Here is a 27,045-nt window from a genome sequence, read left to right on the forward strand (position 1 = left end):
TCAGTTAAGTGGGATACAGATGGAAAGAGGTTTTTTTGTTGCATGTTTTTTTGGGTTTTCTTTTTCCCCTCAAGAAAATGCCTAGAAAGCTCTTTTGCTTAGCTCAAGTTCCCAAGCACAGTTTAAGGCTGATGAGTTAGAAAAGGATTTTAAAGGTTGGATATAACAATAGCTATTTAAAGTTGCAGTTTTGGAATACTGATATTTCTGTAGAAAAAAAAAATAGATGTTTAAGTATTATTAATTATTTTATTTATAATGCTAGAGGAACTAGATGAAGAAAAGATGTAAGTCTGGGCAATTTCCCACAGGGAAGGAATCACAAACCATCCTTGGAGATACAGTTATTCATTCAGTGCTATGAAATACCTCATTAAAGAGGCAATAAACAGATACTTTACTGAGGATCAAATATTGCTGAGTATTCAATTGCCATAAAAACCTTTCAAGAGTAAAGTATGAAGTCCTCCAAATCGCTTCAGAACAGTTTTCCCAATCCATGCTCAGTGAAACATTAGTTTTAATTGACTGTGTCCAGCTTTCCCCTCAGAGGCAACAGATGTCATTGCTTAACTTTGTTCTGCACAGTGGGAACTTGCGGACGAAACCATGACTAGGGCTGGAATTGTGCCAGCAACTGGATGGGGGTTCCTTTCAGCTGGGCTTCCTGAGTGATCCCAGATGCCCAAACCAGCCTAGGGTTGTCAAATACACACAGACATTGACTAGTGGCACGGTCATTTTTAGTTGTACACTCTTCCAATGCATTTATCCAATCAGGTGTCTGAAAACTGGGGAAGCATGTGAAATCTGAGATGTGGGCGGGTGCAGGAGTGGTCACTGTGAGGTATTGCTGTCCCAGCAGGCAGTGTCCCAGATGGTCCTTCAGCAGTGTGTTCATCATCAACTGAGGGGGTTCTTGGGGATGTCTTGGGCTTCCACAAGAGCGAGAAGCACAAGAGCTCTTCCTTTCTCACATATACCTGAGTCCACCCTCCACGAGGCACAAGGATCCCACAAGGAAACACTGCTGGCAGAGGCAACGGAGAGCCATAGGAACCTCCACAGGGACTGGGGAGTCTTGCTGTGTGTCCTGCCGGGTGATTAATGCCGTTTCATTCTTTTAGATCTAATGCTGGATGATGTATTAATGGAGAGCTCAGCCAGTGCAGTGCAAGGTACTGGGAAGCTGGCACGTCTCGTCCCTCTGAATGGCAGTGCTGTGTCACTAACAGTTGGCCACCGCGGCTGAGGCATCCCACTAAACCATGTGTGTGGTGCAAAGCTCGTTTGCTTCCTTCATGGCACACGCATCTCATTCTGAGCTGCAGGTCTGCAGACCTGCCTCAGCACTGACACTTGCAAACCCTTAATTTACTCCTCAATCATCTTACGTTATTCAGTATTTTTTCCCCTCTGGTTTTCATTAAGACACTGTCAGACTTTTCATGGCTTTTTTTTATTTTTATTTTTTCGTTCTTTTAGCTTTTTTTTTCTGAAGAGAATAATGACTGGACTGTGAAAATGGGTCCTCTACTGTTGACTTTAGCTTTCCAACAACCAGCTTAGGAGTCTGAATGATTTTCAGGTGTGTGTCTTTGGAAAGCTTAGGGAGCATATTTCATTATTTCTTCAGCCCTTGCTTATTGCTCCACAAACACTGTACTCCAGGGAGTGGTTTTTTTCAGCAGGGTAAAATTCAGTACAGGGCAAAGCTTCAGTGCTTCAACAGGGAACTCAACCCCACACCAACCCCCACTGTGGACACAGGATTTAGTCATTGTGCTGCCCAGTGTGTAAATTCTGTGCATTGATTAATCCATGAAGCATCTTGTAAATTAAAAGAAATAAAGATACCACCTCAAAGCCTTTTCAGGTGCTGATGGAGATGGACCAGCTGGGCTCAACACTAATGGGGTCTGAGGTGTCCCTTTTGACCCACAGCCTGCTCATACTTCCCTTTCCCAGCCCCCTTCTCAGGATGATGCTCAGGGCTGCAAATCCATCCCTTGCTCTTTTTACTTTTAGGAGAATCTTTGATCTGGAAAGCATTTTGTTTAATTCATAACTTAAGAATATTAGCCTGAATGTTTAAAGAGGCACCAACATAAAAACAAATATAGCTGCAATTTTCGACAAAAATAATACACTACAAAAATTGTGCCATTAAAACTCTCACCTGTGCACAGGCTGCCACTGCTTGCAGCCTGTGAGAGATGGGTGCAGGGCTCCATCCATCTCTCTTAGATTGCAGGGAGCTTTGATTAAATAAAAATTGGCTTTCACTGCAGAGATAACTCAAGGAGACAGAGATTCTACCTTGTATTTCTAAGCCCTTGTTGGAAGTTATCACAATATGCTTTAATAAATCCTGAATCTCCTTCCCATTGCCATTCCTGATATCTATATTTCTTTGCTGTCTTTCTTGCTGCTCTTGCTGGGCCTCTTGGTCTCTCCTGTGAAATGGGGGCAGCATGAGGGAGGGGCTCTCACTGGGTTTGGTGATCTGGTTATTTTTTCTTCTTTTTGCTTGATTGTGACTCCTCTCCTGGTCCTACAGAGTTGCATCAAGGCTGTCTTATTTTATGTTATTTTTAAGACACTGAACTCATTCCAAACCCCCTCCATTATTCCTTGCAGGCTCAGAAAGTCTCTTAGCATTTACCCTTAAGATGTGTACAATTGTCAGACCTGTGCCGTGTGTTTCCTTTTGCCGTCTTTTCTTTGGATCCAGTGGTAGTGAATGTACCATGCTGCTCTGCAGGCACCAACATGAGGAAATAGAAGGGTTTTATTTCTGAACCTGACTGTTGGGAATTTAGAGAATGAGTCCCTGGTGCAGTAGATGAACTTCCTGTGGTTCAGTGAGAAATCTGAGTTGTGACCCAAAGCTTGCCCACGTGTCGGCACTTTCAGAGGGCGTCTTTTCTCTTTCTGTGAAGACAAGATGGTATTGTGTGTGTGCGTGTGTGCTACTGCCTGGTGCTTAGTGAAATATTTTATAATTTCATTTTTTCCTTTATTTTTTCTCCAAGTCTACATTCTATCACAACGGGAATCTTCGCAGTGGAAATAATTTGTCATTTTCCATTTCACTTTTTTTTTAAATAAATCCATTCAGTACAATAAAAGCCAACTAAAACTCTGTGTTTAAATAAAACAAGTTCCTTCAGTGCAAACTACTTTTTAACCTAATAATATTCTTGATACATTTTGTAAATCCAGCTGCGTCATGGGTTTAATTGCTCACTGGTTTGCCACTGTCCTCCAGATACTCAAACCTGCAAAGCAGTTAATTCCCTTATTATAGGAGAAGGAAGAAGCTGAAGGAGACAGTAATGGAATTGTCCCACTCTTGTGAATTCCAATTTCCCGTGCCCACGCAGCCCCAGCTCGAAGTCACCTCAGGGAAAGTGGCAATTTCTCTCTTGACAGGGCTATATTAGGAGGCAGATGCTCCTCGTAGATATTTTGGAGCTGCATGCTCAGCTTGATTCCCCCCAAAAAATGCAGTTAATGGGAAGAAAGTGGCCCCAGTCCCACTCCCTGCTGTGGTGGCAGAAACCAGCCGAGCCCTGGGAGATTCTGGGAGTGGCACTGCCCAGCAAAAACAGGGGTGCCCCAGTGCTGCTCTGCTGGGCACTGGTGATGTTTCACAGGTGACGTTCCACCACCATCAGAAAAATGGACTACAGGGTTTAGTGCCCCAAACCCAGTCTGGGATCACTGAGCCCCAAGGGCACCTGGCCTGGGAAAAGTTAGACAGGGATTAGGAATGGGAAATATTTATCCTGCAACAGCAATGGTCATTTCCTTTCCAGCCAAACAGGAGGGAACAGTGGTGAGTTCCCAGACCATGTCAAGGGGATCAATAATAATCCTAGAGCTTGGTGCCAAGAGTTGAGTACTGAAGCTTGCGATACAACCTAAGTTGAGAGCCCATAGAAGTGATGAGCTAAAACCAAGTGCACCCCACTCCAGGCACTGCTTCCCATGCCAGCACAGTCAGGACCACCATCACCCCCAGGAGGAAGGGGCAGGTGGGACTTGCTCAGACCACCTCCCAGCTGGCTGCAACATCCCCTTCCTACCTGGGTTGGGAGGAGATCTCTCAGGATCCACGGTCTGAGCCAAGTTCATCCTGTGGAATGATCTCCAGATTTGACCCACTTCTCCCTCTGCCTTGGCCCCCAGCCCTGGTGAAGCAGCTTGATTTACACCTTGTTTACCAACAGTCTGATGTCTCGTAGTGGGCTTTTGCTGTATTTCCTCATCTTTTCTCACTCTGCCAATTCCTCTTTGTTGGTTTGCTCTCTGCCTTTCTTTAACGCCATATGTGCCTGGAAGCCACATTAACCTTTCCAGTAATAACCAAGACTAACCCAGAGCTCTTGTTGTTCTTGACACAGTGTATTGTAACGGTACAGTAATGTGGTCTTGTGTTAGTTGTGAAGTTCACCACCTGGAGTTTAACAGATGTCTGTATTTCCCAAGATGTTGGTATTGTTAAGCTCTTTATTGCAATAATTACAAATGTCACTGTGTCATAGGAGGCAGGGGCTTTGCAGAGGGGGAATTATACCAGATCTATCCCAAATTCTCTGCAGAACTCTGCAGGGTCAAGTTAAAGAAATGGTATTTTCACAATGGTAAAAACTGGTTTATCTGTTCAGAAAGTTCCCTGCTTACCTAGACGCAGTGGGGATTTATCCCTAGCCCTCAGGCAGCATGTTAGCCTGTGTGTGGGAGCATCTGTATGGCACCAAGATGCATGGCTGACATGGGGACACTGGAGTTGCGAGTGGTGACATAATTTGTAAGCATGGGTTGCCAAATCCTCTCTTAACAAAGTTAATGGAGAAGGATGGAACATTTATCACTGGGAATTTTCCAAGGCTACAAGGGCATCTGTGAGACCAGCATCTAGAGAGGGTTGTCTGTGGACACGTGGGTGCTGGGCAAGGTGAACAGGAGGTATGGTGGGAGAGGGGGTGGAAAGGGGAAAAGCCTTTGCAGATATCTGAACAATTATCAACCCTGCTTATAAGGTCATGCACTGGCTAATCCAGGTGCAGGAGCCCTGCACAGGGAACATTTACAACCTCTCTCTAAATCCTCTCTCTGCTCTAACAGCATTGGTGCTATTCTGTAGGATTTGGAATTATCTGTCAGTCAAAGCTGAGAAAAAAAATTAAATTCCAGTGTCATTATTCGTAAGCAAATCCATTGCAGGAAAAGGTAGAAACGTTGACATTTTTCTTTTTGAAAGTGAATTATACATAAATGTAAAAGAAGTAAGTGATCCAATTACGATCGTGTTTCTTTCCAAGATGATAAGTTGGTTCATAAAAATAGGTCCTATTCCTAACCTAATTGTATTCAAACATTTTAGTTAATTTGCTAGTCATAATTTAGCATAATGTGATCGAGATATCTTGACTTTATGGAGATTTATGCAGATTCTGAGATATCTGACAAAGTCTTATGAGTGAGTCAGCAGTTACTAGTCTGCTTTTTTTCATAAGCACTCAATAGATTCAGCATGAAAATTAATTTCATAGACCTTTTCATCAATACTGTGCTTTAGCACTTAGGTGCAGATCACCTAAAGCCCACTGCAGATCAGAAAGTGAATATTAATACTGCCTTTCATTTGATGACACTGAAACAGAATTTTGGGCCTTCCAAACCCCTACAGAATAAAACTGCTGAGTGTTTTTTCCCTTTGGTCCCTGGGCTGGTAGGGAAAGGTCTGTCTCTATGGAAAAAAACAAAACTGATTTTTCAGGATCCTGCTATGAAGCAGGGAGCACATGCAACCTTTAAATCTATGGATTTGATTGCATTGTCATTGGCTATTGACAAAGTGAGCTCTATTTCCAGGCAAAATATAATCTTCTAAAATTAGTATTCCCCTAGGGCAACCCAAACCTGTGCTTCCTGGCATCATTTTTGCTAAAGTTTTTTTCTTGGACTATCGAACTGTACATTTGCTCTGGAGCACTAAATATCAACTGTGCAATTCTTACAGCTCAATAATTTTCATAACCAGTTGATCATCTAATTATGAGGGTAATATTATACTCTGACATTTTCAAGACAGCCCTTTCCACATCAATCTGCACTATAATGCCTCCTTGAAAATTATACTGAATTATATACTCAGCCTTGGCATTTCCTCATTAGATATTAGGTGAGTAAATGAGTTTATCTCTAGGAACATTTGGGGTCTAAAGTCCATGTGTCATCCCTGAGGCAGCCAAACATGGGATGCAGTTGGACAGTGCAATCTGCGTTTTGATAATCTTGTCTAAATGGAGGATTGTTATTTTCTGATCACTAAGGCTCATTGATCAGTTTTCCTTGGTATATTTATGGACCATTTTTCTGACAGCCAAGGTGTTGAATTCTGTTGTCTCTACAGTTTATTGCAAAGAACATCATATGTTTGCACTCTCTCATTCAAAGACCACCACATACTCAATGGCCTGTGTTTTTAGGCAATTGTTAGTAAAATCTGTCCCCAGCAAATGACCATTAATTGGGTTTTCTAATGCTTTGGGGACTTTTAAGATCAACAGAAAAAAAAAATTGTTATTTTAATTTAAATTTAACTTAAATTTCCCTACAGAGAAAAATTCTTTTTAGCAGCACACTAGTCTCAGCTCACCTCATCCCTGATCCCTGATACAAGGCTGAGTATAGAGCATGTCCCACTGAAAATGTTTCATGGATATAAGATGACGGGAGCTCATCTTTATTACCATTAAAAATGGTAACATGCCAGCAAGGAAAAAAGGAAATAAAAAGGACAGTATTTTGCTGTGATTGGTCTAGAATTCATTATCTCTGGAGTTGGAGAGTGAGGGGGCATTGACTTGAGAAAGATGAAGAGAAATCCCTTGATTTGCCTCTCACTCTCCTCCCTGCTGCAGAAGCTCAGTGTAAGCCCTACTACTCGGATTACTCCCGTTTCCGCCTCCTGATTCACCAGATGTGCACCAGCCACTACCTGGATCTGTTCATCACCGGCGTCATTGGCCTCAATGTCATCACCATGGCCATGGAGCACTACCAGCAGCCAAAGGTACTGGGACAGCCCAGGGGGACAGATGGGGGGGACATGCAGAGCTGTGCTGGGATGTGCTGTTGGGCAGGGTTAAGGCCAGGTTTGCTGTCAGATGTCCACCTTTGCCAGTGGAGTGTAGCCATCCTACAGCTGGCCCCCAGCTCAATCCAGGGCTTTTGATACAAGGATCCCATTGCACCTCTCCCTTCTAGTTAAGTGCAAACTGATCACTTTGAAAATGGGACTGGGAGTGGGTTTGCTTACTTTGCTAGATTTGATCATCATTGATATCTTCCATTTTACTTAGGTTTTACACCCACCCTCTCCCTCCGCCACCCCCCACCTCCCCCCCCCCCCTTCCAAAAAAAGAAGAAAGAAAAAGGAAAAAGAATAGAAGAATTTGGGAAATGGGGGTTTTTTTGCAAAGTTTCTTCTAGATCCCCAATGTCCCATAGAACCTAGTTTTCACAGGAATTGGATTCCATGCTGGGCTTTAACATGCATTTTAATATGTTAGTGTGCTTAATTCCTGGGTCTTTGTCATACTGTGAAAATAAAAACAGCCTGTCCTGAGATGTCTTTTCTGCATAAGAATGAAAGGGAAATATCTGCCTTTGCCACATAACTTGTACTTAATTTTATTAGTGACATTCAGAATGAATAAATATAATGCACGATAGGAGGAAACATTCTTTAAAATTAGACAGGATGTGAATACTTAATATAAAAAAAAACCCAAACAACTAAAACATGCAAATGACAGGGGCAAGGGAAAATATTCTCCACCCTATCACAAGCCAAAAGTTAAAGGGAGCAAGGCCAATTTTTTTTGTCTGTCCAGGTCACCTTTAAATACTCTGGAAGGCTCATTGCATGGTTCAGTCATTAGATGATGAAGCAGGTTGTTGGCGAAGGAGCCTGGGCTGGAGTCATTCTAGAGCATGTGTCTTACCGCAGTTGCTTTGCAGCTATATTTTCCCTTGTATTATAGAAATGTTGGGCAGGCTTTTGTTTTTCTTTTTCTTTAGAAAAATAACATTTTGTCTCTAAGCCTCTGGTATGCAACATCTGGCTAGTAAATCCAAGCTTGGGTTGTGCTGGGATGACAGCATGCTCAGAGTCATATACATGCTTGAGTCCTGCTGAATTGAGGCATGGAAATCCCTCTGGTCTGGATGATGGATGGCTGGGATCCCGAAGATATTTGATGGCCAAATGTACCAAAGAGATTTATATCCAAACTAGTGATTTCTTGGTGCTGAAAGGGGTTGGTTTTTGGATATAGCAGGATGCCCTGGGGATGAGACCCCAGATGGAAATGCTGCAGCTCCTGGAGAGGAGGGAATGCTGCAGTGTGCAGAGAGGTGGCTTGAGTAAAGGGCTGCTGAGCAAAATCTGCTTCTGCCAGCTAAATGTGCTCATTTGCTGCAGAGTCCAAGTGCCCTGCAGTGTGGCAGGGAGGCTTGCTCAGAGCCACAGCTTCCTTTGGTAGCTGGGCTTGTGCTTCTTGGTCACATGAGGTGATTTTTGTCCATGGATGCTTGAAGCTAAACTGTAGCACAGAGGCAGAGTACATGACTTAAACTCCTTCTGCTATGATTTCTCCTACTCAGGGATCGGTAAATGTTGGGTTTGGTCTGTGAGCACATCTCCCCTGTTCCCTAACACTGGCCTGGACATTGTTATTACCATCCTGTTTGCCAGCCAGGAGAAATTCAATGCACATTACTTAAGAGGCTGTGAAGGATGCTGCTACCACAGTGTTCCTTCATGAGTGAGGCTTTTGGGGATGAAATCACTTCTGGTGTATCTTAATGCCGGACTGTGCAAGAGTTGTCCCAGCCAGGATGCACTTGGATTAAACACCAGACTGACTTCTTGCAGAGGGAAGGGGGGCAGAGGAAAATGCAAGGCACTTGCTTCCCCTGGCATGTCATCCCTCTGTTGCGCTCCTTGCCAAAAGCTCAAGGTGAGAAGTAATGGCAGGCTGTCACCAAGGAGCCATTTGGCCAGCACTTGCACAAATGGACAAGTGGGATGAAATTCAGCTCTCTGACAAAAGCACAAGAGGTCTTGTGCTGCTGAGACCAGCAAATGCAGCAGCTCTTTCTGCACACGCCAGCGATCCCAGACGGGGCTGTGCTGCTGCTAGGGGGGTGAGTTGTGCGTTGGGCCTATGTCAGCCCCTCCTGAGATTCTATCACCAGGCAGCAAGTGTACTCCATGAATCCCTGGGACTTTTCCCTGGGACATTTTTCAACAGAGAGAGCCCATGTTTGAAGACTTTTAACTGTAATGGGTAACTGATGACACAAGAGTCAGTTTTGGAGGCAGCAAAGCACCTCTGCAGAACTAACATCTAACCCCAGTCCTGTGTCCATATCCCAGGTTCTTGACGAAGCCCTGAAGATTTGCAATTACATCTTCACCGTTATCTTTGTCATGGAATCTGTTTTCAAGCTTATTGCCTTTGGATTTCGCCGCTTCTTCCAAGACAGGTAACAAAAGATCCATTGTGATCACGAGGTGAGCAGCAGGCTCTGCGAAGAGCTGCCCACATTCCATGTCCTGAATTCCCATGCTCTGGGCCATACTGTGAGTCTGATATGTATGAAGGCTTTTTGGAGTGACTGGTTGAAGGCTGGGTAGGAGGAGACATGGGATGTAAGCTAGAGGATGAATTGTGCAGGCCAAAGAGTGGGATTGCACCATTTTGGCCCTTGGGAGCAGATGAAGGAGGGACAGATGTCCACCAAGCAGCCAGTTCTCATGCCAGTTGCATGTCCATATAATCAAGTGAACCTGCTGAAGTGACAAAATTTATGTAAGAGGAAGAATCTATCCCTGAGTGAACATGAAAGAAAGAAAAGACCTCTTTTTAATGCAGATGAGAAGTAATGGATGACATCGTGTCTTCATCTAGATTTTCACTCTCTTACTTCACAAACACAAATCTTATGTCCTTGGTGGATCTTTCTCCCATTTTTGTCTTCTTCAAAGTTAATACCAAAACCAGGGCACTAAGCAGGCCTTCACATGAGCCCTTCAGCAAGCAGTGGATGGTTCCATCCCTATCCCCACATTTTGTGTGTCCATACTGGAATTAACAGTTTCTCCAGCCTGGCACAAATCCTTGGGGCCTTTCTTTCACCAACACAACTTTTTTTCCAAGGACTGGACATAGGGTCCTGTTCTCTCTGGGGCAGATCTCACATCGAGGTCCACAAGTGTCATGTCTAGAAGTGGCTAGACAGACAACACAGTGTCTCTCCTGAGGTTTGGAGTCTCTGGGTAAAAACCTTCGCAGCTTTTGTTCCTCTTTCCCCTCAGTCAAGGATATGTTTGGAATTGGCTGGTTTTCTAATGAGATGTATTAGTTGTAATGATTTCATAACATCCCTGCTTTTGTATAATACCCTCAGAAAAATACTGCAGATTCATTTGCGTTCTCAAACCATTGAAATGACTGGAATCCATGTGAAACAGACTGCCTCCCATTGCCAGCTTCTTAGTAGATGTTAAACTTCACTTTTTGCTGTCTCCAGATGGAACCAATTAGATCTGGCAATTGTGCTGCTGTCTATCATGGGCATCACTTTGGAAGAGATCGAGGTGAATGCTTCACTACCAATTAACCCCACAATTATCCGGATCATGAGAGTTCTCAGAATCGCCCGAGGTGAGAGGGATAAAGCAGAATTTACTTGTGTTTGAGGTATGTGGTTGGCACCAGGAGAGAGTTAAGCATTGAGAAACAGTCCTGGGGCACATCCCCATCACGATATGCATAGTTCTGGCATCACAGGCTGTAAACAAATGAAAGAACAATGGGGGAAAATACTTGCAAGGAGCCAAAAAGCTGAGCCAACTGACCATGTGTTTCTGCCTTAAGAGATCTTGAAGGCTGAGAGCTTAGAAATTAAGGAGAAGTAGCTGTGGCAGTAACTCCCAGAGATGTACCTGGGAAAATTGCTCCAGTCAAATCAAAGTCATCTCTAACAGGGATTAGAGAATACAAGCTTGAGTACATTGGCTTTAAAAGCTGAGCATCTAATAAATTTAAATTCCCATGAGGCTTTACATCACACCACTTGGTGACAAAGCGTGCCTTGTCACACTGTATCCATCTGTCCCTTCAGACACATTCCCAAGTCAGGGAGCCAACTTCTTCACCAATTGAAGAAGTTGATTTTTCAAAACAGGGAGGTGTCAAGGCCAAATATTGAAGATGTAAAATGTGAGTGCTCAGGCCCTTAATGAAGTACTTCCAGGCCCTCCTGAAGGGTATTGTGCTCTGAGGAAGAATTGTTTTGATTACAGCCCTCATCTAAGCAGAGAAGGAGCTGGAGGAGAAATTAAATGCTGCTGTCTCAAGAGGGGGGAAAAGTGGGTTTTCTGTGCATTGGATCCCTTTCAGAATTAAAAATACATCCAGCTTCCAATTGGAAACGCAGCCTTCTGGAAGAGATGTGTAAATCATTCCTCAGTGAATCATGTACGAAAGTGGGTAGCTTATGGAAGTGGGAAAGTAGCCCCAGGGCTGGGAAAGGAACTGCTCATGATTACCAGAGGAAGGAGATGAGTCCAACACAGATAAAGTGGGGAAGGAAGAGCCAGGCAGAGTGATAACGCTTTCTCTAAGTCTCAGAGTAGGTGATGCTGCTATTCATGGGATTTTGATAGTATCCAGGCAACAACGAATGATGTAAAAAGGCCAAGGACTGTAGCAGCTAATGGAGAACACTTGACAAGATTTCATGTTTCTCTTCCTATAATCTGTGGCTCCTGGGAGAAGGACTGAGTTTGTGCGTCTGTGCTAATGCTGCCGTTACCATACTGCAAATGTGTTTTCCACAGTGCTGAAGTTGCTGAAGATGGCTGTGGGGATGAGGGCCCTCCTGGACACCGTGATGCAAGCGCTACCACAGGTAACCCACTGCCATATCAAGCCAGAGCTCCTCTGGCCCACAGCTCATTTCCTATTGCAGAGGAATGCTAATAATTTTATCTTTACTGTCATTAGAGAATCACATTTCCCTCTCGAAGCACTGAGATACAGTCCCCACATTTTTGCCCTGAACCAATTTAAGTTTTGGAATAAAGAATACAGCAAGAAACAGGTCTGGAACAAAAAAAAAATCAATGAATGTTCTCTTTTTTTTGTGTTTTTTCCCCCCATTTCTTTTTCTCTTTTCAGGTGGGAAATCTGGGCCTTCTCTTCATGTTGTTGTTTTTCATATTTGCAGCTCTTGGAGTGGAGCTGTTTGGAGACCTTGGTGAGTCTTCCTGTGCCAGTGGGAGGGGTGGGAATGGTGTTGGAGTGGGGGGTCTCACAGCTGTGCTTGGTCTTACAGAGTGTGATGACACACACCCCTGCGAGGGGCTGGGACGGCATGCCACATTCAGGAACTTTGGGATGGCCTTCCTGACCCTATTCCGAGTATCCACAGGAGACAACTGGAATGGGATAATGAAGGTAAGTGTTAAGTTTTTGTCAGCAAGTCTATTGCTGTTCTAGATGTGAAATTTGCCAAATCTTCTCAGTTTTCTTCATGAAAGGACAACCCATTGCAGACTGTGGTTCATGCTGCAATCTCTTCACATCCCTCCATCTCTTAGTGTCATTGTTTAGTTGATAAGTTGGTGTTAGGTGATAGGTTGTACTTGACAATCTCCAAGGTCTTATCCAGCCTGGTTGATTCTATGATCTTTCCTTCACTGTTTCCAGGACACACTGCGTGACTGTGACCAGGAGTCCACCTGTTACAATACCGTCATTTCCCCCATCTACTTCGTCTCCTTTGTGCTGACAGCCCAGTTTGTCCTGGTGAATGTGGTGATTGCGGTGCTCATGAAGCACTTGGAGGAGAGCAACAAGGAGGCAAAGGAGGAGGCAGAGCTTGAAGCAGAACTGGAGATGGAGATGAAGACCATCAGCACTGGCCAGCACAGCCCCTCAAACATCTTTGCGTGGACAGGCACCACCAGTGGAGAGAGACCAGAGAACCCCAGCGGATTTACCAATCCCATGCAAATCAAGGTGGATTCTCAGCTCTCAATAGCTTATCATATGGTGAGAATCTCTGTTGGAGGGTGAGGAGAGCTTGACCTGCATTTTTGTTGGGGAAGACCTTGCATGAGTTCGTAGTCAAAGAGGTGTGTACCAGATGTTCTGGGTTTGTGTTCCCTGCTGTCTGCTGCTGACTCTTTTGTGGTTTGGGAGCCAATGCTGCAGGGAAGAGACAACTGGCAATCTCCAGTCCACCTTGATGCATCTGTTTGGAGGAAGAGAGTTTTGCAATTTACTCTGGAGGTCAGCTCAAGCTACAGAGTTCAGAGCTAGCTCCAAATTTACTCTAATTCACAGTTTTGACTGGTCCTTTGTGATAGCAAAATCATGAGCATAATGTGTTTGCTTTTCTAATACAGACCATGAACCCCAACATAAAAGAGGAATAAAACTTGCTAATCTTTACTTCAGTATTAAATTTGTTTTATGTAACCTCAATTTAATATCCATCCCCACAGTCAGGCTTGTAAGAAAAGATTCTCTTAACAATAGAATAATCCAGATGAGACTCAAACTTGAGCTTACCAGAGCTGGTGGCAGAACTCCCACTCGCAGAAGCATGGGTGTAATGTGGGAGCTGCTATGAGCTGCACCATGTCTCCCTAAAGCACAGTTTTTGGATGAAGACTCAGTTTGAGGAATGAGAGGTGACATCAAGCCCCAGACAAGTTATTTGGGAGGTCACTGAGCTGAAATTACTCAGGAAATACAGTCCAGCCTTTTTTTAGTCTTAGCTGATTGCAGATTGGGTTAAATTCTCTGCAGACCTCATTAACTTTTATTACATCATGATTTCACAACAGCATGTCTTGGCTGCAGCCTGGGGTAGACTAATGCATATTCTAATGCATGAAAAACTAATTTATGATTTTTAGTCCAAGGGTGAAAGAGAGTAAATCCCCAGTTAATCTTTGTTTCAGTTCCTAAGCTACTGGAAATTTCTGGTGCCATTAGAATCTCTGATGTTTGAGATAGAGTCCAAAGCTGCTCTTTGGCTCAGGAAAAAGGAGTTCAGGGCCCTATGGGGAAATCCAGATTTATTACGTCCTCTAGGAAGAAACAACACATCCCAACTGGTGCTGTATGTGTTGAGCAGAGTACAGGCAAACTGTCTTCAGCCCTGTTGTCCTGCACCAGCACTGAAACTGGCAAAAAAGAGAAATTGCAAAATTGTGAGACAAATCAGTCAGAATGATACCGTCACTCTGCAGTCTGTTAAACGTGCCCTCTCTGAAGGCGGCCTGGGAAGGGGTTTATTCCAGTAATAACCTTCGAAGTGTGTTTCTTGCTCTTTCCCTCAAACAGAAGCCTCAAAAACCTCCAGGAGATCTTATTCCGACTATTTATTTTCCCAACCAAAATCTTCAGGACAAATCTGATGCTTGAGCTTGACAGCAGAGGAATACAATTCCCAGGACACAACCCTGCAATGACAGCATGCTCTTTTGGTTGCCTCATTCCTGGGATTTTTGCGCTGTGTGGTGTTTGACTGTAGCAGTGGTCCTCATCTCATTGTATGCGTTGGGCATTCCCTACATGGAAGGTGCTCCCTGAAATCACTCCCCTGCTGCCTGCAAAAGCCAGACCCTGCTCTGTACAACCCTAGTGCTGTGGCCGGCTGGTTTAACATTGGCCAGAGCACTGGGGGCACCTCAGCCCATGTCTGGCACATGAATTAGTGACCTGACATGTGTCCATCATGCTCAGTTGCAGCATCCATGGATAGGACACTCAGCTTCTCTTCAGTCAGGTTATTTTGATTTCTGTGCCTTCTGGATATGGATTTAGGTGTCAAGTATTAGGTCCTGGAGCTCAAAAGCATGGACCATGTGTGTAGAAGTCTTGCAGCAAGTAGTCCTGTTGAAGTTGACAGCACCAATGGAAAAATGCTGCTCAGCCTCCAGAAATGACTGGCCATGTTTGATGAGAGGGAGATTGTCCCCAAGAAGGGTTCTGGGTGGGAGCAGCCATGGTCTTGGGGCAGTTGCCGTCGCCCCATCTCTTGTAATGTCTGGGAAAGCTGTCTCTGCTCACCGTGATATTACTGCACTGTTCTCTCTCCTTTTCTCCTGTCCCATTGTTCCTGTTACTGCTGTTCTCCTTGAATGTTTCTACCTTTTTTCCCCCTTCTATTTTTTTTCCCTCATTTTGGTTGTTGGGTTTGATATGCTGTCCTTTTTTTCTCTCTGTCTCTATCCCTCGCCTTTTTCCTCTCTTTTTGGCTTGCTCTCTCTCTCTCTGCATGCTATACACCACCCTTCCTAGGAAAGGCACTTGTTTGATACCATATCACTGCTGATCCAGGAGTCTCTGGAAGGAGAGCTGAAGCTGATGGACAACCTGTCAGGCTCTGTGTGCCATCATTATGCCCTCCCAGCTCCTGAATATTACAACTCTGAGAACCAGGTTAATATTCCTAATTTCCTGCAAAGTCTCCATCCAAACTCAATTTGACCGAGACCTTTAATAGCAAGTTAAAGTTCTTTATGTAATGCAGTCACAGGTATTGGGAAGCATAAGTCACTTTGGCTTTTTCTGTGGGAGTATATGATGTTGTATATCAATGCAAGAGGAAGAGAACATGCTCAGACTTTTCCTTTCCCCTTTCAACACAGTAAGAATTTTTTCATTGGGATTTATAGTTCATGGGTGTTAGATGGGAAATGTGCAAAATTCCATCTCCATCCTTCAGTGGGGTTCTTACATTTGGCTTCCTGCTCCTAAGCAGGGCTCCACAGCAATGTCAGGGAATGTCTGCAGAGCCTGCAGTGTGAGGTTTTCTCAGAGCAGAGCCTGAGTTGATTGGTTTCATCAAATGATCTCTGTGTTCTGTGCCTACTTGTACTGCATGAAAATCCAGTTTTGAAAGGTTTTCCTAAACACCCTTCTTGCAAATGGGTCACTGTAAACTAGATCCTCATCTCTGATCCAATGAATTTGGGAGGGGAGGCAGCCCTTAATGATGCACAGAAGTAACTGTGTGCTCCAGTGCTTTCTCAAGCAGACAGTGCTTGTTTAAAATTAGTCCACTTATTTCCTAGACTAAAATACCTACTTTTTAAACTGCATTGTTCTTTAGAGCAAATATTTTCCCTAAAAGACAGCAGTGACCATGATAACAATTCAAGCACACCTATTTTTTGCTGCAGTTGGAATTGAGCAAATTCCATATTTCTTGATCTATTCCCCCTTCTCCCCCCCATCACCGTCTAAAAATAGCAGAAGTCTTCTTGTTAAATCAGTGTGCTTGTTTATGAGCTCACTGACACTCTAAATTACCCAACTTTTGATGGTTCATTAGAGGAAAGGAACAAGCTTAGGTAAAATGAAATCCTACTGCAGATCTTTATATAGCAGGATTACATGTCTCCCTCTGATTGCTCCATATTGCATCCCAGGGTCTATTAAGCTATAGGAAGTGGTTGTCTCTAATAATTGCCAGAGGAATAGAGATAGTAGCTTTAGCAGGGAAGACAGAGGGTCAGTAGGAAACTCAGTGAGAGCTGGTTGAAAATTTTTTGTCACAACATTTTTCACCAGAAAGTGCTGCTGCAGCAAAAAAAATGGGTTTGTTCTGACATTTCTGTAATGAAAAAATATAGCATTCCAGTTTGCAATGGCTTTTTCTTTTAAAATTTAAGCTTTTTCCCCCCCCGTCTATAATTAAAACTGGCCTAAATCAGTTAGGTGTTTCCAACAAAATGTTTTGACGGCTTCAAACTCAGTTTTGGATTTGGGAAGGCTGAAGTGGGGTGATGTTTTGTTTACATTTTGGCTTGTCTGTTCACACCATTTGTCATGTTCTAAGGCAACTCAGGAATTTAGAGCAGTGCTGGGACTTGCTGAAAGCAACCTGATTAATAGCAGCTCTCAGCAGGGCAGTTCCAGCAGGCAGGAGCTGCTGGAGTCCACCATGCTGCTGCACAGCTTTTTCCTGGCTCTGGTTGGTGGGTCCCACTTAGGGATTCCTGTCCTTAGGCTGGCAGCCTTCACAGCGATGCCTTTTAGGGGAGCCTCATATTAAATCAGGGGCTCCAAATCATCTCTCTTATCCATTGCCAGCAGATAAGTGTGCTAGAAGAGGTATCAGAGCCGAGGTTAGATGAGAGGAGTCCGTCCCTCTTACTTATCTCAGCTGAATTTTGAGCCTCTCCAGGCTCACTCATCGTTGGGTTTGTTCCATCCTGTGGCTGCCATTTCTAAGAGTGAGAAAACCCAGTCCTTTGACAACTTCAATGCAAGAGATCTGGGCCTCTCTGTTTTTTCTCGGAAGATTTATTACTGCTGAAAGACTTTTCAAGCACAGAAGATGGCAAAAAAAATGCACAGTGAGAAATGAAAAGGAAGCACCTGGGACTTACCTAGAGCAGGCAGCCCCTGTGAGCATGAGCTGGGTTTAGAGGTTACCTGGTGAAATGCCATTCCTGGTGTCATAAGCACTGTATCCAGGGAGGGGATCTGGGGAGAACTGAGCCTGCTGCAGGGCAGACACCCCCTCTTACAGTGCCTGGCAGCAGAACTGCTGCTCTGGGGGAGATGCCGCTTGTCCTCTTTTCCCCCTCTTTTTCCTCCAAAATCTGAAGTGACATTTTCACATTTCTTATAAAAAGACCTCTGTGTGTAGGGAGAGAGCTTCATCAATGATTTGATAAGGCCATTCATAGATTGAATGTCTTCAGTGGGGATCCATTTGCGCAAGATGCATGAAAACAGGAGCGTGGCTGTGTAGAGCTGATTCCCAAGTCAGGATTTCTCAGCACCAGAGGAGACAGCTGGGACCAGGTCTGAGGGGCATTTAGGGGCTGAAAAAAGCATTTGGCTGTTTTAGTAGGTCAGTCATTGATGTCACTGGAGGCTCTATAGCCAGCCAAAATGAGCTGAAAGCACCAGGAAGGTGTTTGCTGACCAAAATAAAATTTTAAGTTTCTCCCTGTGCCCTTTTATCTGTGAGGAAGTGAATTATGGTCCCACCTGCCTCTTGGGGGGGAAGGGGGAGTGGGGGAGGAAGTGGTCCCTGCAGCCTCCCTGGGGCACAGGGAAAGGCACACTCCATACCTCACCCAAAAATATGGTTTTGTTGTTGGGGAATCTTTGGAGACTGAACAAGTTTATCTTAGAAACCAGAATGGTTATTGGGAGGAACAACTTCAGAGAAATCAGATCTTGAAACCTCTTGTATTTGATCACAGCCAAGACGATTAATCTCTCTGTTATGAGAGCAGCGTTACTTTTGCTTATTCATGTAGACAGGAGAACCGCAAAATACAATGCTAGCATTAGTGTATGGTTTTAAACCCTCTCCCGGATCCTTGGTAAGCACTAAAGTATGAATGTCCCACTCCTTTTTTAATTTCTTCATTATATTTAATTTCTTCAATGTTCTGTCCCTGGTAACAATGTGTATGATGTAGCTCTCCCACTGCAGGGATATTGCTTTAGTGTCTAGAAGTATTTAGATTATGATACTTTCTTTTTCTTTTTTTAATTTTCTTTTCCAAAATATTTGTGTCCTGGTTTCTTATGTTTAATCATTTCTCCCTTTAGATCCCTCTAGCTGAGATGGAGGCTCTATCTCTGACGTCAGATATTCTCTCTGAAAAGTCCTGGTCCTTAGCTCTGACGGATGACTCTTTTCCTGATGACATTAACACACACTTACTTAATGCTCTGGAAAGCAATGTACATACACTGGTCACTGTGTAGTCTGATGTTTACAGGGTTCGAAATACTGCTCCCATCTCTCTGCACCTGCCTAATGGCATTTCCAGTTCCAACCCCTTCCCAAATAGCACCAACCTCTTCCCTGAACAGGATGCTGTCCTTAATGCCATTAGGTCCTGGGTTTTGTCACTCTTGTCCACAATCTTGGCTCCTTGTGAGGAATGAATGGTTATTTCAATTTTTCTTTTGGTGTCTTATAAACAATTTACTTTCTACAAGTAAAATAAGTAGTAAAAAAAAGAGGCTTTGGAAAAGCAGCAAGGTTGAAATTTCCTCCCCATGTGAAACAAATCAGTGATGAGCTAATGACCCATGTCCTCTGCTGAAGGGTCAGCCCCAACACTTCGATTTGGAGTGGATTTTTGTCATTATGAACACAGGCACCACAAGGCTTTTTGCATGATTGGTGCCAGACCGCTTCTTTTACAAATATCAAATGGGGATCTCTCCAAGATGATACATGTTTCGCAAATTCTTTCTAGCAGCCACTATGCTGAAAAAATTTTAAAATTGACTATTCAGTGTTTTTTTTACTGACATAACCAGTATTTTGAACCCTGCCTTCACCATCTCCTCTTTGAAACATTAGACATTTTTAGCTGTGTAACAGTCAAGTGCTTTTTTTCTGCTGTACAACAGACATAACTCCTTTCTCAAAATTTTAGATCATTCTTGTTTTCTTTGTTGTTGTTCATGTACCTACCTTTGGATGTTTGTGTTGTTCATAAATTTTCTGCCATATTAGTTGACTGTCATCCTAATTAGCACTTATTTGAGAAAAATTTCTTAAACCGTGACAATATTTCCCATCATGCTTCATGGCATCCTGTGCAAAAGATTTTGTAGACTCCGTTTTACTTCTTGTATGAGGCTTTTTGTTTCAAAATTAGTATGGAGAGTTGGACAGAGGAGAAACCCTCCTAGAACTGAATCATATTAGACAACCTTGTTTGACAGCACTGCAAAGTCTCAAAGATACAGCCAGGAGAGATGTTTTTCCTCCCCTCTCCAAAAAAAGGGCAAAACTATGTTGAACAAAGGGTTTTGTGAATTTTTATCCATACCAAAATGTTCTTGGTCGCAACAGTTGCCCAAACCCCTGAAAGACTGCAAGCTTGCATTGAAATGTCTTCTAAATATATTTTTACACTTCATTTAGATGTGGCTTTAGTTGAAAAATATTTGGATTGGGGTTTTTTTGTTTGGTTGGTTGGTTGGTTTGGTTTTTGGTTTTGTATTGTTTTTGGGTTTGTTTTTTGGTCTTTTTTTGTTTTTTTGTTTTGTTTTGTTTTGTTTTGTTTTGTTTTTTTGGTTCAAGGAAAACTTGGGTTTTATTTTCAGTCAAGCCAAAACAACATGTTTTTCAAAAGTACCACTGAACCAAAAAGTCATGTGCTCCCACTGCTCTGTAGCCTGACCTGGGAAGATCATTTTGCAGCCATTTTCAATGGTTTTCATGAATTTCAGTCATGAGATGTGCCCCAAGATTATCCAAAAGTGGAAATAACCCATACTGGATCCAGACGAACCCAACGGTTCACTGGAGGTTGGATTTGGATGGGGTCTCAAATCCAAGTTGTCATGTTCAGATTCAGATGAGTCTTGAGTTTGAGATCTCAGGTTTCAGGTCACCTTTTCTGCTGTAAGCTCAGCAGTATGACAGCAAAGCAGCATGAAGTGGGTAGAAGGGGAAGGCAGGGAGGGACAGAGAGGTTCCCAAATCCAGACTCTCAGCTTTACCAGCACAGGTTTTGCTCTCCTTCTCCAAGCTGTATCAGGAGATTGCAGTCTCCCTTATCTAGTCTGTGTCCAAGCTCTATCCAAATAAGCAGTTTCTCAAGGACTGAAATAAATGCTGTGTGGCAGTGCAGACCTGTTTTGTTCATTAAATTTGAAACAGTGATCTCCTTTATTCTTTTTGCAAATTCCTTTTAATCTCATCCTGTTTCTTGTGCAAATAAATGCCATCATGAAATTTTGTTTTTATGACTGAAGGATAAAATTGGGATCAAAAAAATCTGTGTTGATTCTAGAAAACCTATAATGCACTGAGTGAAGGGAAAAATTTTCAGAAAATAAGATCTAAAGTTTTCCAAAAATGATCAGCTAAATACTGTACTAGACTACAGTGGCACAAACTTATTCCTGTGTTTTTCACTTGAGACATTTTAATAATTAAATAATTGTTTCATTAGAAATACACTGGGAAGATGACTTTGCTTCCATTTTTGCTAATACTCTCCAAGACAATAACACCCAAGAACATTTCTGGGATGGAGATATTTTCTTATTAAATGAGAGCTGAATCCCCTCAATATTGCCTCTGGGGCTGCCCATTCCAAGAGTCTCTTTGGCTGTAAAAATTCCACAGTCAACATATATACAATAACCCTTGCTTGCATTAGATCCCTTCTAATTAGAGAATGGCTTTCACCCTGAAGCAGTAGGTTTAGATACCCTTTTCAATAAAATAGGTTTAGTTATTCATTATGTGAGAAGAAAATCCAATAAAATTGTGCTGTGAGCCAGAACAGAAAATATTTTTACAAACTAGTTTTTGCATTTGGATTGGGGTTCTTTTGTTTGTTTTTCTTTCTTTTATTGTTAAAAGAGGAAACTACTCACGTTTGCAAAAGCCTGTCTTGCTGAGAGGGTCAAAGTTCTGCCAAGCATGTGACCTTTGCTGACCTTGAGGCATGATGCCTTCTTTGCATATCTCTGAAATAGTCATGGTTTATTCCTACGTTGTGGCTTCCTGTTTCTGTGGTCCATTGTGTGAGAGTTTATTGACAACCCCGACAAAGGGGGATGGCTCCCTGATAGATCCATTTGTGCACCCTGTGCATGCCCATCGTGCCATCCTGGTTGCAATGGCTGTCAATCGCGTTTCTGGGTACTTCTCCTTTTTCCCACCCTTCCATACCTGCCTTCCTCACATTTTTCTTCCCCTCAGGCTGGTCTCCGCTCCAAGGACGACACGCTGACCCTGTCCCCCAGCAAGGACCTGCTGAGTGTGAGGAAGCCCTCGGTGGGACGCACCCACTCCTTGCCAAATGACAGCTACATGTTCCAGCCGCCCTACTCCAGCCCCTGCCCTGCCTCCCTGGGCAACAGGAAACCAGCACATCACAAGTCCCAATCAGGTACACCTCTCTCAGCTGGGACAATAGTAGGATTTGCCAATAGGGCAAGAGTTGTGGTTTCCCACGCTCCTCAGCAGGAAGGAGAAAATTGCCACTGGTTTCCAGTCGTGCGTTTAGACCTGTGGAATGGCTGTCAAAAGACTCTCCACAACTTCCAAAGACCCTCCACAATTTACAAAGCCCTGTTTAAGGTAACTCCTTTCCTCAGGATTTTTTGACAATGCGACAGTGGCCTGGCTCAACACTTATTGTCTCCTGCCTGGTTGCCTAAGGTTACAGTCCCTACAGCCTGGGCTCCATCTGTCCCACCAGGCCCCAGAGGAGAAATCCCAGTAAAGAAATATTTCCTCCTGTCTGTTTTTTGCAGCAGTACCTGTTCAGAAGCTCTGTCTGGGAACATCTGTGAAAGACGGGAAGAAGGTGTCTCTAAATGCCTGTAAAATGGATATAAATGTGCTGAATTGAGAGACATGTTGGTGTGAGATGAATGGGAAAATGAGAGAGTGTGGAATTGTTCTTCCCAGTGTGCATGGTTGGGATATACATCTTGGAGCTAAATTCAGAGATATTCTTAGGTACAGGGAGGGCTCTCCCTGCCTGCACCTCTGTCCCTGTGCTTGCAGTTGTCTCCCAGAGCTTGTCCCTGTGCCCCCAGTTCTTCTGCCTGCCAGGGGTTACCTGGGGCTGGGAAGTGAATGGAGGCACCTTTAATTTGTCTGTACATGCCATCAATTTAGAAATTTGTCACCAATAAGACAGTGACATTTTTACAAGCATTGCCATTTGAAAGCCTCTAAGCAAAACATAATTTCAGCAATGTTCAGAATGGTAGGAGATTTGAACAGATTAGAAATAAGATGTTGAAATTTGCATAGTAATAAGAATTTGGATGAATAGCTACTGTTGAACAGAAGCAAAAAAATATGCGGGCACAAGGAAGGAAGATGAATCTGGTGTTGTGAGAAATCTCTGCCACAATACACAATTTTCAAGGTCAAGAGTAATGTTTTGAAGAACCTGTTCACACATAATGCTAATGGTGCAGCTAAAATCCCATTGAAAGCAATAGCAAATCTCCCATTACCTTCAGTTGAGCTAGAATTTATGGGTCTCTGTAACAGTCAAGAAATTCCTGGCCATATGAAAGAATCATGTTTGCTGCAGAGGGAATTTCCAGTGTTTCATTGTTGATCTTTAATTGGGATGTATTTGCACTGTCTTAAACAAAAACTTCATCAGCAAGGGACTGGATAATTTATGAATCCCTTGTTTTTCAAAATTTCACTTCCCAGTTTCAGTTTGGAGAACCTGAATAGCCCTATCTGACAGCCGTGGCTTTTTGGGGACAGGCATTGCACCCTTGTAAATCCACAGGAACAACTGTTCCACTGAGGTGTATCAGAAATACTTTGGAGAGGTAAAGCTGATGTCTTATAACCACAATAAGCAATTAAACCTATTGTGTTTTTCTCCTGCTGGTGAAATTCCAATCGTCTTAAGCAGGCCATAGTGCTGGGAGGTGTGTAAGGTCCCCACATTCTGACATATCACTGTCCTCTTCCACCTACAATGTCACTGCTTTTCAGGGTGGGGGAAGTCACCACCACTTGTTTACAGTTTGTAATATTATAGAGTGCAGTGAAGACAGCAAAAGGTGCCAGGCACCTCTAATAAATCACCACAACCAAGCCACAATATTTCAAGCTGAGAAGGTTTTGTTGTCAGAAACACTGGCACTTGCAGGAGGCATTTGTTTGAATACTCCTTGGTAATGGGACTGTTGCTCTGGGAAAGATTCCAGGACAAATGAGATTCTCTGGGATGTGGTCCAGATTAAATGAATTGTTTTGAAAAACATTGAGCCTGTGTGTGAGGGGAGCACACAGAGTTTCAAACCTTTTAGAAGTAGTAGCCAGCAACCATGAAGGGTCAGGAAGAGGTTGGAGAGTATGTGTTTCCTTCTTCTGGGAGGCTTTGTAAAACCAGCCTTGAGAGCTGCCAGGTGCCGTTCCCTTTCACTTCATTTCCAGCGTGTGCATGCTGATTTGGAGATCCCAGCCGTTGGTCTCCATGTGGGTTCAGGCATGGGGACACCTTCAGCCTTTCAAAGTCAGATGTTTGCAGTGCTCAGAAGTGAGGCTGCCTGCGTAGTTATTAGCCCAAAAGCAGAGATGCAGGAATTGCCAGTTCAGATGAACTTGTAGTTCCTTGTCTTCTGTTCTCAAAAGGAGCTAGTCCCAGTTGTATCAGGGGAAAATGCCAAGAAAAATGAAATAATAGACAATGCTGGAGTAATTTATTAGTCGATGGGAGATTTTTTCCCAGTTCTGGAGAGCCAAATGCTGAATTCAGTGGTCTCGCTGTGCTTGTCCAATCCAAGGTGCAGCAGAGCAGTTTTCCCTGGGAGGTCACTGAGGTTGGGACACAACCCTTGGATGAACACGTCCCATTTCTGCCTCTTCTCCCCCTTGCAAGGTTCAAAGGCATCGGTGCAGTCGCAGCCGGCAGACACCAGCTCCCTTCTGCAAATCCCAAAGGACCATTTCCACCATGTAAGAGCTCACAACCATTTGGTGGGGGAGAGCAAGCCCCAGGTCTCCCAGCAGCCACACTCCCCTTCTGCTGAGAGGCTGCTCCGCAGACAGGTAAGCGGAGTTATCATCATAAACCTGCTGGGCTTTTATATTGATGCATTTCCTGGTTAACCATGCTTTAAATTCAAGGAGGGATTCACAGAGAAACCTCCAGAGAACTGTAATTCTCCTACAGAAATAACAAAATGGTTGGTGGTTTTTGATCTGAAAGCCATCCAGGAGTCTCCAAAGAATGTGCATGATGAGTATCATGTCCTTTGGCAACATGCCTAAATGTTCTCCACATTGTTAGCGCTTTATTTTTTTTAATCCTCTTCATAAATGCAGCCAAATGCTCCTCAGGGGCTTGTTGGGGTTGAGGAACTCATTCTTAACTGCTGTGATTTTTTTGGTGCTGGAAAGGACACAAGGATTGCAGACTCCATCCCAGGCCAGCCCTCCTCTGACTCCTCTGGTTTTCCGAAAGAGAAGTGTTTCATGGAAATTGGTTATCTAGTATGTAAAACCATCATGAGATGCATACTAGTTTTACAGTGAGAACTGAAAATTAAAATATTTTTTCATCAACTGTGAGCTTTTAAAAAGTTTGACTTTATGCACAGCAGAACATGTTTTATTTTGCAGCCAGTTTTATCTCTGGTTTTTGCCTGGCATTGATTTAAATCCTGATTCAATCAAAGATCTAAGGGATCTAATCAAAGATTCCAGTCTGGTTGATTGGAAGCATAAGTTTAGACTTATCTTTTTTTAGTAAAATACTTAAACTTGTGCTTCACTCTCACATTTTTAAGCATATTTCAATGATTGTGCAGCTGGACCAGGACCAGAAGCACATCTGATTCAAAAACTCTGCTTTATTCAGTATTTCCATGCCTGATTTTATATACACAAAGGGGATCAGTTCTATTTTTTCAAAAGCAATTTCTTTCCTGTATAAAAATATTCCCATTTCTTTCATCTTTTAATCAACATTGACAAATTAGACAGTTGATTCATTAAGCTCTAAAAATGGATGTGAAGTACCAAGGTTAACAATTACATTAGTCTGTAATACTAAATTGACATAAGAAATTCCTTGCATGTATTCATTTGCATGGGGTTGGCCAGCTATCCCAATCACCACTAATAGGCAAACTAATTGATGTCATGATTCCAGTTCATAACCACTCTCTCTTGCTTTCTAATGAATCACAGACCCATCATTTTGAAGCGATCTAGCCAGAATTAATTACCATGTTAGCCATCTTCTCCAGTCTAATTTTGTTCACCTCTTTGATGGCTTCCTTTTGTAGACCTTTTCATAAGTTTAAGTCAATTTATTGTCCTCCTTTTCTCCCTCTCCCTGCTCCTGCAGTGACATGAACATGCTCGTGGAGTGACAGGTCAGAGAGTAAAGAGTTTTGTGGCAGTGAGCAGATACAGTCCATTGGCAAACCCATGAGGGGTTGCCTTGGGCAGGCTCCTGAGCAGCAAGGAGCTCCCAGTCTGGCTAATCAGAGCAGTGAGGTTTTTCTGGTGATATTGCTGTTACTGTTAATTGCAATCTAGATGGCCAGACACTGGGAAACTTGGTCCTTTAAAATGCAAAATTCCCTTTACAGCCGCAGCACTTCTGCTTGCTCAAGTGCTGTCTACTTGACTCCTTTTTATTGCTACCACTAGTATCTCACTAGCACATCAAATAGCCCAAACTGGCAAAGCAGTTTAGTTTTCAGTACCCATTTATCCTTATCTTTACATATACTGCATGCAATTCTGATTTGGCTTTTTTTTTTTCCTTTTCCTTTTCCTTTTCCTTTTCCTTTTCCTTTTCCTTTTCCTTTTCCTTCCTTTTCCTTTTCCTCTTCCTCTTCCTCTTCCTCTTCCTCTTCCTCTTCCTTCTTTCGACTCATGTCCTCTCCTCTCCTGAATCCATAATAGATAAACCTTGTCCATCACATACCTGGTCCTTGCACTTTCCCTGAACATTAAAACCTGTGTGTTTAACCTCCCTTTCCCTCCAGAGTGCTGGAGAGCAAGCACAGCCCCCACAGTAACGTCCAGTTTAGACTCCGGAATGTTTGACAATTAGCGATGCACTTGCAGAGGAAGATGAGTGGATCGGATGCTTTGGGAAAACATTCGCGCTGAGGATTGTGCTCCTCGGCAGTGCATGGCACAAAGGCTTTTCTCCAGAGGAATTCTACCTGAAATTAAACCTATATTGGTTTTGTAGTTCCAGGACTCTGTATCAAAGGTGTAGCCCACGCCAAGCTGTGGCTGCTACAGGTGTACACCCCTCTGAGATGGCAGAGGGTCCTTTTATTTTTCAAACAAACCACTAAAACCAGTAAAACATTTGTACTGTTACTACTAACAACAACCACAGATGCCTGTATCATAGAGAAAGAAAGAGCTGGTGGTGACTAATACTGTCGTGGTGTGCAACACAGGTTGGTGTGCAAGCAA

General features: G+C 43.3%; 1 protein-coding gene across 6 annotated transcripts in view; it reads left to right on the top strand.

Annotated features, from left to right (window-relative positions):
- The window catches only part of CACNA1G (calcium voltage-gated channel subunit alpha1 G), a 147,118-nt gene that overhangs the window by 114,087 nt on the left and 5,986 nt on the right, over positions 1-27,045 (top strand). For 4 of the 6 annotated variants that reach the window (XM_030962177.1, XM_030962180.1, XM_030962181.1 and 1 more), the window contains exons 26-34: positions 6,936-7,087; positions 9,458-9,567; positions 10,615-10,748; positions 11,927-11,997; positions 12,267-12,345; positions 12,424-12,545; positions 12,798-13,142; positions 21,814-22,003; positions 24,479-24,648. In XM_030962177.1, the coding sequence (XP_030818037.1) occupies positions 6,936-7,087; positions 9,458-9,567; positions 10,615-10,748; positions 11,927-11,997; positions 12,267-12,345; positions 12,424-12,545; positions 12,798-13,142; positions 21,814-22,003; positions 24,479-24,648 (1,373 nt within the window). Of the gene's footprint in view, positions 1-1,127; positions 1,179-6,935; positions 7,088-9,457; positions 9,568-10,614; positions 10,749-11,926; positions 11,998-12,266; positions 12,346-12,423; positions 12,546-12,797; positions 13,143-15,404; positions 15,546-18,683; positions 18,819-21,813; positions 22,004-24,478; positions 24,649-27,045 lie in introns of all 6 variants that reach the window. The other 2 variants (XM_030962183.1, XM_030962179.1) reach the window with 2 other exon arrangements.

This window comes from Camarhynchus parvulus, chromosome 18 (genome assembly GCF_901933205.1).
Source record: "Camarhynchus parvulus chromosome 18, STF_HiC, whole genome shotgun sequence".
NCBI lineage: Eukaryota > Metazoa > Chordata > Aves > Passeriformes > Thraupidae > Camarhynchus > Camarhynchus parvulus.